At 33.6% G+C, this 14,475-nt stretch overlaps 1 protein-coding gene across 1 annotated transcript; it reads left to right on the top strand.

Moving 5' to 3' along the window:
• Positions 1–6,056: 6,056 nt before the first annotated feature.
• On the top strand, positions 6,057–14,438 carry LOC132059668 (SPX domain-containing membrane protein At4g22990-like). The gene is made up of 10 exons (XM_059452369.1): positions 6,057–6,195; positions 6,693–6,813; positions 7,693–8,004; positions 8,369–8,473; positions 8,842–9,296; positions 9,700–10,001; positions 11,438–11,640; positions 12,597–12,787; positions 13,311–13,444; positions 14,050–14,438. Exons 1-10 carry the CDS (start codon positions 6,143–6,145, stop codon positions 14,286–14,288), a joined length of 2,115 nt encoding a protein of 704 aa, XP_059308352.1. The 5' UTR covers positions 6,057–6,142; the 3' UTR covers positions 14,289–14,438.
• Positions 14,439–14,475: the final 37 nt, after the last annotated feature.

Below are 14,475 nucleotides of genomic sequence, written 5' to 3'. Positions count from 1 at the left end.
GAGATATTGGATATTATACTTAATTAACTCGAACTTGTGAATATGTGGCTATTATAATTACACTTTATAGCACGAAATGTTGTGTTAATTGACTAGGACAGCCAAATGACTTGCAGAATTAGCAAAACAATTTTGAACTCTGACTAGTCAAGGCCTTGTTGCAAATTGTGAACATGATGGATACGCAACTACCTCCTACAAAATGTGCAATAATTAGAGTCGGATTTGAAATTTAAATTTTATGAGTTTGCGTTCGAAATTCGACCATAATTCATTTGATTAATTGAGTTCAAAATTAGATATTTGAACTTGTTTAGTAAATTCTTTGACACATATATATTTTAGAATCAGGGGCGGCTTAACAAAGTTGATGGCCTAAAGCCAAACTTGGATGAGAGGCCTCTAATATAATTTTCTTAAATATTAATTTTTTTTTTAACTTTTTAAAATGCAAAGTTATTAATGATATTTTGATAATCAAATTTTTCTCATAATTTTTTATTGAATTAGCTTGAAAACTTCTTTCCGCAAATGTTACTATTATAGAAATTGTTAACATTATTCTATAAGCAATATCAGCATTAGTAAATATTTCTTGTCTTTTAATCTGTATCAATTGAAATATTATCTTCTACTTGTACTATTTTTCTTAACACTTTTACTTCAAAAAATTGGTCTAAATCATCAACTATTTGAGTGGCTAATATGTTTAAAGGTTCTTTTGAGGCTAAAATGATCTTTTTTTAATTCGAATAGTCCAAATATATTTCTAATCACCTAAAGATCTCAAATTGTTACCACTAAAGAAAAAATATTTCATACGTTTTAAATTGTTTAATTTTTTTTAAATTTCTTTCTTTTTATTAAAAAATTATAATTTTTACTTGAAAACATATATATATATTTTTTAAAAATAGTACATAAACTTTCAAAATGGGGCCCCAAAAAAAAGTGGGGCCTAAAGCAAGCGCTTTGGCTGCCTTACCCAAGAGCCGGGCCTATTTAGAATTTAAATCAAAGTTATTGAAATTGAATAAATACATGAATAACACTCTACCTCTGGCCATGTTCATGTTCCATGTCTTTTTCTTCCTTTCTTGCTTCCTTTTTCTTCTATAATATTTTTATAGGTGTATGAGTTTGATCTAATTATTAACCTGATATACTATTTATGGGGTTCATGAAGTGGTCCTGAAAGACAATTATTCATGTAATTCTTGATTAATTAGTAAATTAATACTTAGTATCTTTTATGCATATCCTCTCTATTTTTCCTATATTTTTATTTATATAACTTTTAGAGGTAGCTAGGCAGGCTGAGTTTAGATGATTAATTCATGAGGTCATGACCATTTTTACAGCCTATTATGCATGATTTTGAGGATTTTGATAGACTCAAAATCCATTAGAAATGATTTCAATATTTAAATTTACGTTGCATTTTTGGGTTGTATCTCAAGTAGATTTACAAATGCTAATAAAGCAAAATTTTGTGGGTCCAAAAATATAAATTTAGATTCTTTGAATCTGAAGCCACATATTGAAGAAAAGAATCTTAGATACTATTCCGTCCGGAACAAAAAGAGTGTCTGTTTAGCCTTTTTTTTTTTTATCAAGAAGAGTGTCTACTTATCAAATTAACAAAAAATTAACCTTATCTTTTCAGATTTGTTCCTATTAAGTGCTATGTGATCAAATTTTAAGGCCTATTTAATTAGGAAAAGTTTAGTCAAATTATCTATTTTTGTCTAAAAATTAATATTTTCTTAAGGAGTGTGCAAATGACTAAGCGTACAATTTTTTTATTTTTTTTATCAGGAGGGAGTAATTGTATTAAAAAAACAAAACAACACTAATTTCCAAGGAGATTCGATCACATGAGAGTGGGCCAGCTTATGCAAAATTATAAATAAATGGTCCCAGGTGAAAAATTAACAGACGATGGGTCCAAATGCTGACACAATGATATCATAAATTTTCATTCACGTGGCAATCTTCACAGCTTCTTTTTTATGTTATTTCCAAAACTTTAAAGAAAATTTTGAAGTGTACCAATTTATATATAGTTGCTGTCTGCAGCATGTTACCTAATGTTTAAAACTATGATGTTACCACATTAATTACTGTCCAAATTAAATATGTGATTAATTTGGCTTGGTTAACATCACAACAAAGAGCAAACACGTTAGATGATTTCTTTTATCGACGTAAGTTTGATGGATAAAGTTACGTGATGCTTATAATAGAGGGAGGTAACAGGTAGCTAGCATTTTTTCAAATGGAATAGTGGTGAGGAAATGATCTCCTATACATGCTTATAATTTGAATAGAAAAAAATGACTTTATAAAATCGTGTGTATATTATTTTCAAATCTTCTATGTTATATTATTTACAAATCTTCTATGTTATCTTTTACTAATATTCTGTGAAAATGGCATATAATTTCAATAATATTTGTAAAGTCAAAATGACGCCAAGCTGGCTCGAACACTACTTCATCAGAAAAATAATTTGACAAATAGCCCTACGATCCTTTACTCAAAAAATGATAAATAATCTATTATGACAGATAATACTACACTCATATATATGTAGCGCAAATAATTTACATAGTCAATATATTAACTTGAATCCTTATTAAAAATCAGGATTATAGATTCTAAATTCTAGGATGATATATATATATATATATATATATATATATATATATATATATATATATATATATATATATATTGTGGCTATGTATATACATGATTTGACAAAATATTATCATGCTGCCAAACCAGCCGTATCCTAAAGGCTAATAGCCTAATGGTGTAGCTTATTTTTCTAAAAGTCTTTTATTTTTTCAAAAAGTGCTTATTTTAAAAAAAAAAAAAAAAAGTGAGGTGTTTGGCCAAGCTTTTGGGAGAGAATAAGTACTTTTGGGGAGTAGCAGAAGTTAAAAAAAGTAGTTTTTCCCCATAAGCACTTTTTTGAAAAGCACTTTTGAGAAAAATACACTTAAAAACACTTTTTAAAACTTGGATAAAAGCTAATTGCTGCTTAAAAGTGCTTTTTAAATTAATTTGTCAAACACAAAGTGCTTTTCGCAAAAAGTATTTTTTAAAAAGCACTTTTCAAAAAATGTATTTTTTAACATAAGTAATTTTAGAAGTTTGGCCAAACATGCTATAAGAGATCGCTTCCTCTATTTACTAGCATTTATTATTTATCACAAAATTTATATAAAATAATATTTATAACGAATCACATGGGTGTGTTTGCTATGACGGAAAATGTTTTTTCAAGAAAATATTTTCTCGAAAAATAAGTGATTTTCCTACTCATGCTCTTGTGTTTGATACGCAAGTTTAAAATGTCATTTTTAAGAGCATTTGTATATATTCAAAGCAAAACACTATGCGACATTTGAACTCGGAGTGCAACTTTTGGTGGTGATAAGGGGTGGATAATGTCGGGGCGGGTTAGAGATGCATTGGTGTGTTTTTATATTCAGATTTTTTTCCCCTCAAATTGTTTAAAAACATTTTCTTCTATTTTGAGAACACATTTCCAAGATGTTTAGTTGAAGAAAAAATAGAAAAAATATTTATCCGAAAACATTTTCCATCATACCAAACACCAAAAATTTAAACGAAGTAGTGCTATATTTGAAAATACTACTCCCTCCATCTCAAATTATATATCGTTCTTTTATTTTACACACCCCTTAAGAAATACTCCCTTTGAATAAAAAAGAGTATCCACTTACTCCTTTTTTCTTGGGTAAAAAAGATTGTCCACTTATCAAATTAAGAAAGAATTGACCTTATTTTCCAGATTTGCCCCCTATTAAGTGTTATGTGATCAAATTTCAATACCTATTTAATTAGAGGCAATTTAATCAAATTACCTACTTTTTTTCTAGGAGTGTATAAATGGTTAAGTAGACACTCTTTTTTATCCGGAGGGAATATTAATTAAAAGAAGTATTTGACTAACCTTATTCTTATTTATGTTTAAGTTATAATCTCTTTTTATTAAATATTTACTCCGATTATGTGTCATTTTCATTAATGACAACATTATCCGACAAATAATTTGGAGAGAACAACACGTGCAGCAACCTGTATAAGGGCCGAATTTCCCTAACTATATATACAATGAACTCTCTTTCTCGTATCTTCACCACCTCATCTCTCACACTTTTCATGGCCAATATTCACATACAAATTACACAATTCATATTTACATAGAAAAATAAATCCAAGTTGTTTTTCAGTATTTTTTTTTTTTTGGAAAAAATTTAACCAGTTCGGAGTGCTCTGTATTTTCGAATTCTGTGAATCTGAAAATTTCTCTGTTTATATAAAAACAGAGTCTCAGTGTTTGTTGATGTTCATCTAAAGAGGCTATTTTCTGCAAATTGAGGATACATACAGGTCATTAAAGCAAATTGCATTTGAAAACTATTGTAGAAATTATTGCAGAATTTTGTACTTGCAGTAATAATTTCCATTTTCTTGTTCATTTTTGTTTGTATTTTTTAATATTCCTTCGAATTCTGTGAATCTGCCTGAAAAAAAAAAAAAACAGAGCTTAATGTTTCGTTTGCCAAAAAATAAATAAAATTCGAGACTCTTCACGTGAATACTTGCACACACAAAACATATATATATATTACACTGTGTATATTAGGTGAAAATATTTGTTATATGTATATAGTAGATGTTGAATTCCTTGGCTTCGTTTGTATACTTTTTTATATTTTTGAACTCCCGTAATTAAGATCCTGGCTCCGCCACTATATATATATATATTACACTATATATACGAGGTGAAAAATATTTTTATGTGTATATAATAGATGTTGAACCGTTGGCTTCTTTGTTTGTATACTTTCTTTATATTGTTGAACACCCTCTTAGTTAAGATCTTGGCTCCGCCACTATATATATATATAGAGGCGGATCTAGAATTATAAGTTTATTGATTCTGGATTCTAGAAAATGCAGTTTAACTGGTTCTGATAAATTATTTATACGTATTAAGAGAAATTCTTAACACAAATACAGAGTTTTGGCCAAAACTAGTTGGTAACTAGCATAGATGTATATATCTGTCAATTGATATGATCCTATTGCTCTTTAATTTGGCTCTCTCTGTTTCTTTGTTGCATTTTTTTTTTTTTAACTTGTTGAGTCATTTTTTATATTTATGCTGAATTTTTTTTTCTTGTAATATGGAAATACACGCATATAAAGCATTTGATTGATTTTAAATTCTGTCATCTCAACTGATTTTTTTTTTTTTTTTTTTTTTTTGTGAAAAAAAAAAAAGAAGCTTTCTGCTCATTTGATTGCTTGTTTTATTTTTTGGAAAATATTTCTTTTTTAAAATGAAGCTGAAAATTTTGCCTATGAAGTAGTGGTTTTGAATTTTGATGTGAAAATGGACAGTGATGTGAGTGAATTTAGTGTGCCCTGACTTTTATGCATATACTGATTCTTTTTTAATGGCTCATATGGTTTATGATACGCAACACGAATGTATTTTTATAGGTGCAAAGGCGAATCTAGGATATAAACTTGATGAGTTCAACTATAATATTTGTTGAAATGTTAGTGATTTTCACATATAAGTTTATGTTTCATGTTAAAAATAATGGGTTTACATTTAATCTATAGACAATAAGCTTCATTCGACTCTCTGTAGCTGTACAAAAAAAAGGTAAACATGTTGTGTGTATGTTTAAATTTTGTGCTTGAGTGATTCCAAAAGACCAAGCCATTTTGATTAGGCATGAGCTTTTCGATGTTCTTCTAATTTGGTCCCAGAAGTTGTCATTTTTATCAATGTAGTTGCAAATTCCCGAGTATAAGAAGACGATCAAAATTTAAACCTGGAATAATTTCTGCATTTCGTGGAGCTCTTTCGTAGTGACTGAAAAATAATTGCAATACTGTGTGAGGTCTGCATCAATTGTTTGTGAACAGTTAGCCAATATGAAACTGTGATTGGTGTAATTTCTTATTCAGTGTCCAGCACCCAAATTTTCTCGTTGTATTCTCTATGGAAATCGATTTCTCATCATTAGAAATGTGGCGTTGCAATTTATCTCATTCCCCCTTTCCTTTTTGGTGAATACAGATAAAAATGGTGTCTTTTGGTAAAAAGTTGAAGGAAAGACAAATCCAAGAATGGCAAGGGTATGTCCAATGTCCTTTATATAAAACTAGTTCCGGTTTCATTTCTTTTGGCATAAAACTAGAGATTACATCAAATTTTGTTGCATTAAGTTCTGCAGAATTTGATCTTGTTGATGCTCTTATTCGGCATTTTTACATGAACTTCCGAACTTGCTATTTCTTTTTTCGTAAAAACACAGTTCTAGAAAATGTTATGCTGTGAGCTCAATAAATATGATGTATACCTGTCGACCAAAAATCTTATTGCAATCCTAGTAATATAAACATCCTTGCCGTCCTAATAGATAATGTGTTTTAATAAACAAATTTAAGAGACGGTAGTTGCAGTGTGTTCTCCTTTTTTTCTTCAACAAAAGAGAGCAAGAATTTTACCTGGATATTTTTAAGTTTTAATGCAGTAGTGATTAGTCTAAGAGGAGAAATAAAACATTACGCAAGTACACTTTACCTTGAGTCTGCATTATTATGTTGAATGGCGAGCATCAATTTTGTTGCAGATACTATATCAATTACAAATTGATGAAGAAGAAGCTTAAGCAGTATGCTAACCAAAGCCAAGCCGTAGTACTGGATCGGCGATATGTTCTTAAGGATTTCTCCAGAATGCTGGATCATCAGGTAAAGAGACGAGATTGATGCACTTGCATCCCTACATGTGTTTATCAACTCAATCGTATTAGAGTTTTTGTTCTTCCCATGCCAATTTATCAATGTTCATTCTGAGAGGCATGTGCGTATCGACCAAATTATATTAGAGTTTTGTTCTTTCTGTGCCAATTTATCAACTTTGAAGTTTGATTGATTACTTGTTCTTCCAATGAGATATTTCTTGGTCTTTTCCTGAAGTTGAACCCGTGCCTAGTTCAACTTGAATCAGGACAAGAACTATGTGTATATGCTATACATTCGTTGCGAGTACCTTTGAGTGAACGAAGCAACATCAGTATTTAGTCTGCGAGAAATAATCAGTTGTGGAACTTCATTTTGCAGAAAGATTTTTTTGTTTCCTAAATCAAACTTTTAGGGAAAAGGCAGGTTCTTGTTTCAATCAACGGTCGTATTTTTCCATAATTATTTCTTGCTCTGGCTGTTGCATAGTCCATTACGGGGCTAGCCTGCACTATACAAAAGAATGGATAAATAAAGTTACGGTACTAGCCTGCACTTAGAAAAGAATCCACATATAAATAGTTACGAGGCTAGCCCAGACTATACAAAAGAATGGAAATACCAACGACCTGATCACAAGATCCTAAGGTGGGCTCACCAAAAGTACAGAGGGTGCAGGATCCTAGCTCGCACATGGACCGCCTTGCTCCTGACCAACGGCTGAATAGGTTTGGAGGGATCAATAATAGTCCGTTGAAATTAGTTTGACTATCTCTATTTTCTCGTAGTATTAATGCATCCTTTATTGTATCAAAAGGATACTTCCCATAGCGGAGGATGCTCAGCCGCATCATGGAGATCTGATATTTTTCTTCTTAACTTTTGCAGATTGAAACAATAGTTCTCTTCTTGTTGGAACAACAAGGGGCTCTTGCGAGGAGGATATCTGAACTTAACGAACAGAAAGATTCTCTTCAAGAGCAGCCTGATTTATCCAAAATAAATGAGCTGCGAGAAGCATATCAAGCTGTGGGGCGTGATCTTCTAAAGCTTCTCTATTTTGTCGAAATAAACGCTATTGGATTGCGGAAGATACTTAAAAAATTCGACAAACGTTTTGGCTATAAGTTCACAGATTATTATGTCAAAACCCGGGCTAATCATCCCTATTCCCAACTTCAGCAAGTATTCAAGCACGTGGTAATTTTCTAAACTCAAAGAGATAGTCTACTTTTCTTCCTATTATAATAATGCGACTGGGGCTAAGCCATGGCGGACAAAGTTTCCTGGTACCTATGCTAGTTGGAGGTAGCAGGTACCTCGTGGAATTAGTAGAGGTGTGCACAAGCTGTACTGGACACCACGGTTATCCCAAAAAAGAAACAAAAAAACAAAAAAAAAACTACTGATGCTTAGACAACCGCCCATACTACTTGTTTTTTTTTTTTTTTGAGATTTGCCTTTTAACTCATAACTGCAATGTCGTTTCTTGACTAAACATGAGATTCAGATTTGCTTGCACTAGTATGCCCTAATGCAAGCCATCTCCGAATGATGGTTGCAGGGATTAGGGGCAGTTGTTGGAGCAATATCACGTAATCTCGCAGATCTTCAAGACCGTCAGGGAAGCTATTTGTCAATTTATGACCAGCCAGCTCTTCCACTCCAGGTTTTAGTTTACTTCTATTAATCAGCTTTGGATCTTTGTGCAGGTTTTATAAATATTACTCCATCTGTCCATTTTATGTTATACTGTTACTATTTGGAGTGTCAGGAGTTTTTCTGTGACCACTACTTTTTCATATTGTGACTTATAGTACTTTTTATGTAGTTTCTGAATTTGTAAAAAAAGTTCAAAAAAACTCGAAGATTCTTTGTCCGAATTCATTACGAAAATTAGATTATTTGACCTCGATACTCTGAGTCGTGTCGTACAAAGTAAGACGGACGAAGTATAGTTTTTTCGCTGTTAAGCTCCGTGTATAAATTGTAGACATGCTCTACTATTTTCTTATATGGTACAGAGCCTCTTTGCAGGATCCTGTGGTTGACTCGATGCAAGCAGCTGTCGATAGATTAAGTCATTCGACAAACTTCCTTAACTTTATGGCCCAACATGCACTTATCATGCAAGAGGAGTTACCCACTCCTGTTGAGGAAGAAGTTGATGATCAGAGATACCATTTTATGTCGCTCCTGTTGAACTTGGCGAATACCTTTTTGTACATGGTCAATACGTATATTATTGTACCAACGGCAGATGATTATTCTATGAGCCTAGGTGCGGCTGCAACGGTTTGTGGGATTGTGATTGGAGCCATGGCTGTTGCACAGATTTTCTCATCCGTGTATTTCAGTGCTTGGTCAAACCGGTCTTATTTCAGACCTTTGGTATTCAGCAGTATCGTTCTTTTTGTCGGGAACGTCATGTATGCATTGGCCTATGATCTCAAATCAATACCAGTTCTGCTTATCGGTCGTCTGTTTTGCGGGCAAGTCTCTCTCCTCCACTCTCTCCTGCTCTGCGCATCTGTACATGTGGTTTTCTTTTGTTGAATATTTTAAAAATTCCTTTTGTAAGAGTTTATTGTGTAAATGTCTTCATTTTTATGTCGTTAATTAGCTTGGGTGATATATGGTCAATCTTGTGCAAAGCACAGTTTTTCGGTTAACTTTTATGTTTGTCTGTTAAACCCTTGCGTTTAAGAACAGGTTATTATATTAGAATGGAAAGAGTTCGGATAAACCAGAATGAATATATAGGATCCATATGGCTGACCCCAATTAGTATTGGGATAGAGGATTAGTTAAATGATTGATTTATTGCAATTGTACCAAATCATAAAACTACAAGTTGACAAGATGGCGGCTTGCCCTTCTCTTCTTGAATTGCAGTTTTGGTTCCGCCAGAGCAGTGAACCGTCGCTACATCAGCGACTGTGTGCCACTTAAAATCCGGATGCAGGCTTCAGCAGGTTTTGTTAGTGCTAGTGCACTTGGAATGGCATGTGGACCTGCACTTGCTGGTTTACTTCAGACGAATTTTAAGATTTACAAGTTAACCTTCAATCAAGATACTTTGCCTGGTTGGCTTATGGCTTTGGCATGGTTAATTTATTTGGTCTGGCTGTGGATCTCTTTTAAAGAACCTGTTCGCGATACTGAAATAAACAACATTCCTCAAGAGTCTAAGGCTGGTATGTTCTACTTTCTTTTTGGTTATTTTAGTTGTTACTAGTCTATTCCAATGTTGCATATATTATATCCTCTACGCTCTTCTTTCCCCTTGCTCCGTAATCTTTGACTGGAACTAAAATCAGTGAAACAAGAAAATAGGGAAGGCACAATCTTCAATTGAATTAATTCCACCCATAACAAATTCAATTCCGAAAAAGTGGCAAAGAGAATCATTTTTCTTTCCTTCTCTTTTGTCTTTCTATTAAAAAAATCGTGTAACACTCACGTGTGATGTGCACACCATTGTGACAGTATTTGATATTCCGTTAAATGGCTCTTCTGAACTTTTTGTTAGCTTAAAATTGTTCTCCCGAATAAATAAACATGAATTAGTGAACTTGCCAATCTTTAAGCATTAAGTATGACTAAGTCAACTTTGCCTAAATTTTTACGAACCTGTTTTAACTATGAACCACATCTAGTCACTCACAGTCACACACTTTTCAACTCAAATTTGAACCTTGTGGACTGGCTAGATGCAAAGGGGAGCCATAGAGCAGCGGTAACATTGTTTCTATGTGACCTATGGGTCACAGGTTTGAGCCGTGGAATCAGTTATTGAAGCTTGCATCAGGATAGGCTACCTACATCATACCCCTTGGGTTGTGGACCTTCCCCCAACCCTGCGTGAACGCGGGATGCTTTGTGCACCGGATTGCTCTTTTTGGTCTTGCTAGACTCATTATCTAAGATAAGAGTAGAGTTTGCATTTATCCAATGTTAAGTAACGGAAATGCAATCTGCTACTTACCTTTTGCCTCTTTAAATGTTCAAAATAAAACCGTTGGTTTGTGTAGTAGGATAAAATTTTCATGCTCGCTGTTTTCATGTAGTGATTGTATAGGTGAGTATCAATTATGAATAATATTAAATTGCTATTGCTGAAGTAAAGATTAATCTTTTAACCATAAAATAAGAACGCTAACATTCAATGTGGCAATCCGTAATTAGAAACCATAAGTTTGATTTGAGATCTGGGATTTTTGCCTTTTTATGTCAATTGCCGACTTCAGTTTTAAGTCCCAAAGTGTCACTGGAAAACTTTCTGGTCTTTGAATTTCTTAATATATCGAAATGCTTCGAGTATGTTTGCTCGGACTCTCCAAAAATGTTACAGCACATGCGTCGGATCCTCCAAAAATATACTACTTTCGAAGGATCTGACACGCACTCTTCGGGATTCTTGAAGCGTCCGTGCAACATAGATGTTCAGTAGTGGACACTTAATAAGGTTGTACTCGCTTCATCTTATTTTTATGTGTCATGATTTGATTAAGAATGCGAAATCACAGTTCGCTTGAGCTCCATATTGTAATGGTTCCGTAGAATATGATTAAATTAATTCCTGGAGTATGTTCAAAAGCTGGTGTAATAAAGGTAAATACTCATTAAACAGGATCTGATAAAAACTCTGCTCGATCACAAGAACCTGATGCCCTTGAAAAGGGTGTTGTGGAACCATTGCTATTAAAATCACCGGAGAATCAACAAGATGAAGCTGAACAAGAAGATGATGAGAGTGAAGAAGCTCCCGAGGAGTCTCATCGACCTGCTAATTCCATAGCAGCAGCATACAGATTACTCACTCCTTCTGTGAAGGTACGTTCTACTATGAGCTCCTTCCATTTAATTTTTTTTTTAATTTTTTTTTTTTGTGATCCAATAAGTAATATTCCTTTTGTTTGAAAGATTGAGCCAGTGAAATTACCTGCTTTTAGGGTTTGCTTGGTAAGAAGGAAAAGTTTTCTTGGAAAATAAGTGGTTTACTAACTTATCCCAAGAGCATTTATATGTAATCTAGGAAAAGTGGAAAACACTGTGAAATAGAGTGGGATGGTCAAGGGGTGGGGTGGGGGGTTGGGGTGGTGGGGGTGGAGAGGAGACAACGAGCTTAGATTGTCGCTTATGGAGCTTGTTTTCCCTATTCCCACAAAGGAAGTCATTTTCCTGATTTTTAAGGAGCTTGTTTTCCTAGAGAAAACGTTTTCCAAGATAATTTGACCAACCAAACATAGGAACATTGGAAAATATTTTCCAGAAAATCGATTCTTTGGAGTTCAACTACCAGTATGTGATACATGTTTCATGATGTTTCGTGGAGTTTGCAATTGTTTGTTGTTAAATGTTAGAAAGATAGATCTTGATGTCAAAGAAGGAAAGTGGATTGCGAAGCAGAACTCGAGCTTTGACCATCATGATACTTCCAATAATGTTAGTGAAGTTAGTGATTGGAAAGAAGAGAATGCAGGTCTAACTTTTAATTGAAAGATGACTGTTAGATGTGTCGGTTGAAAGAGGTACGTTTGTTTTAATAGTTTTGGTCTAGTGAACATCTAAGGTATTATAAAACTTGTTTTACACCTCCAGAAATTAATAATAGGCGGCTTCTTATTTTCTTCTCGGTATTCTAAAAAGAAGGAAAATAACATAGAAAAGGGAAGAAATAAAAGGATGGAACATTAGTCTGCTACTTGACATGAGTCTATATGATTTGGTTGTCTAATAGAAAGACATGAAATTTTATGACCACTGACGCAACTCTTTGATGTTTCCAGGTTCAATTATTAATCTATTTTATGCTGAAATATGCAATGGAGATTTTACTTTCAGAATCTAGTGTCGTTACGACATACTACTTTAGCTGGTCAACAGGCACTGTTTCGATTTTTCTTGCGTGTCTTGGCCTCACAGTTCTTCCTGTAAATCTTGTTGTCGGGAGCTACATAAGTAACATGTTCGAGGACAGGTAATCTCTTTCACACAAGCATATGTTATGGATGCTTTCTTTATGGACAGAGTACGTTCCTTTGAAGTATCTAGCTGTATAAAAAATTTCCAATGCTATCATTGTGAGGATTGTTCTCGGAATGTAAATGGATATCCTTTACCTGCTTGCAAATGATTGCTGTCAATATGTTTCGCTTTTTTGAGGGATTCATAACTAAAAAAAAAAAATTCTGTTTGGGCCTTCTTGTTCACTACTGATTCCTTAAGTTTCTTACTTCGGATGGTCATGCATGTGGTCAATATTTTTCATGGCTTGGACTACAACATCAAGGAAATGTTTTGGCAGCTATGTGCATAGAGTTCAAGTCTCAACTTGTAATGACTAGCTATTGATACTGTGTTTAAGTTGAAACGAAATGCATCTAATTAGACAAAAGTAGGACTATTTTATTCAACACTATGTCAAGACTGAAAATTCACTACGCGTCTCATATTAAATCATTACCATCAGAATTTGAATATCTAGTTTCCTATGTTTGCAGGCAAATTTTGCTGGCATCTGAAATTATGGTTTGTCTTGGTATACTCATGAGCTTTCAAGTTATAATCCCGTATTCTGTGCCACAATATGTCTGCTCGGGGCTCTTATTGTTCGTATCTGCTGAAGTGTTAGAAGGTATGATCCCCCCTTTTCGTTGTCTTTCTTAACAAACATATGTGTATCTTAATTGTCAATGGATCAAAACAAAAATCGTATAATTGAACAAAAGTTGTGCTCAAACCAAGAAAAATTGATGAAGAGGAGATAATGGCATATCTAAATAGTGAATGTGGCACGAACTATGCTCGTCAGGAAGATAAGGGTAGATACTGATTTGTAGAAACACGATCTGCTATTATGTTTCCAAATCAAGAAGGGAGAAATTTTTGTCTTGCAATTGAGTGGCTGTTCGAATTAAGAATGAAATGATAAATATACTGTCTTCTAGTTGATAGTTTCTTTATATAGTTTGCCTATCGACTAGTGCAGTCAACAATTATAGTTCAAGAGAAAAGTTGCATCATGATCTAAAGAAAGTCGTTGATTTTAGAAATTAGGTTAACAGTAGCACGTAGATATAAGTGAATTTATTCCTTACATATGTATAGGTGGTGATCGTAGTTAACATTTCTTTGGCTATAACAAAACTTGGAGATCCGACGATCTTCTCAATGATAATGGTATGTTATTGCTAGTTTTTATACTACGTTCATTCTGAAAGTTATTTTGGCTCGCCTCAGGTGTAAATTTGTCGCTTCTCTCTCGAGTCATGTCATCTAGGCTTTCTCGTGGAACCTACAATGGTGGCCTCTTGTCTACAGAAGCCGGAACCATTGCTCGGGTGATTGCAGATGCAACCATAACTCTCGCCGGGTATCTAGGGGAGAGTATGCTCTTGAATGTTACTCTTCTTCCTTCGCTCTTCATATGCATAGTGTCGATTCTCGCCACTTTTTGGACCTACAATTCTCTCTATTGATTTTATCTCCTGTATTTGGAAAAACTCTCAGCACTCAACAATCATTTCTACTCGATTATTTTATCGATTGATTTATTTCTTGTCCTTTGATACTAATCATCTATATTTATTGCTATAAATTGGAAGTGGCACCACCGGATCATGAGCATAGATGATATTAAATTGATCCTTGTATCGGTTCATGGTC

Source organism: Lycium ferocissimum, chromosome 1, assembly GCF_029784015.1.
Source record: "Lycium ferocissimum isolate CSIRO_LF1 chromosome 1, AGI_CSIRO_Lferr_CH_V1, whole genome shotgun sequence".
In the NCBI taxonomy this organism is placed as follows: Eukaryota; Viridiplantae; Streptophyta; class Magnoliopsida; order Solanales; family Solanaceae; genus Lycium; species Lycium ferocissimum.
The sequence above is the reverse complement of the archived record's forward strand: the minus strand, read 5'-3'. Positions and strand labels throughout refer to the sequence as shown.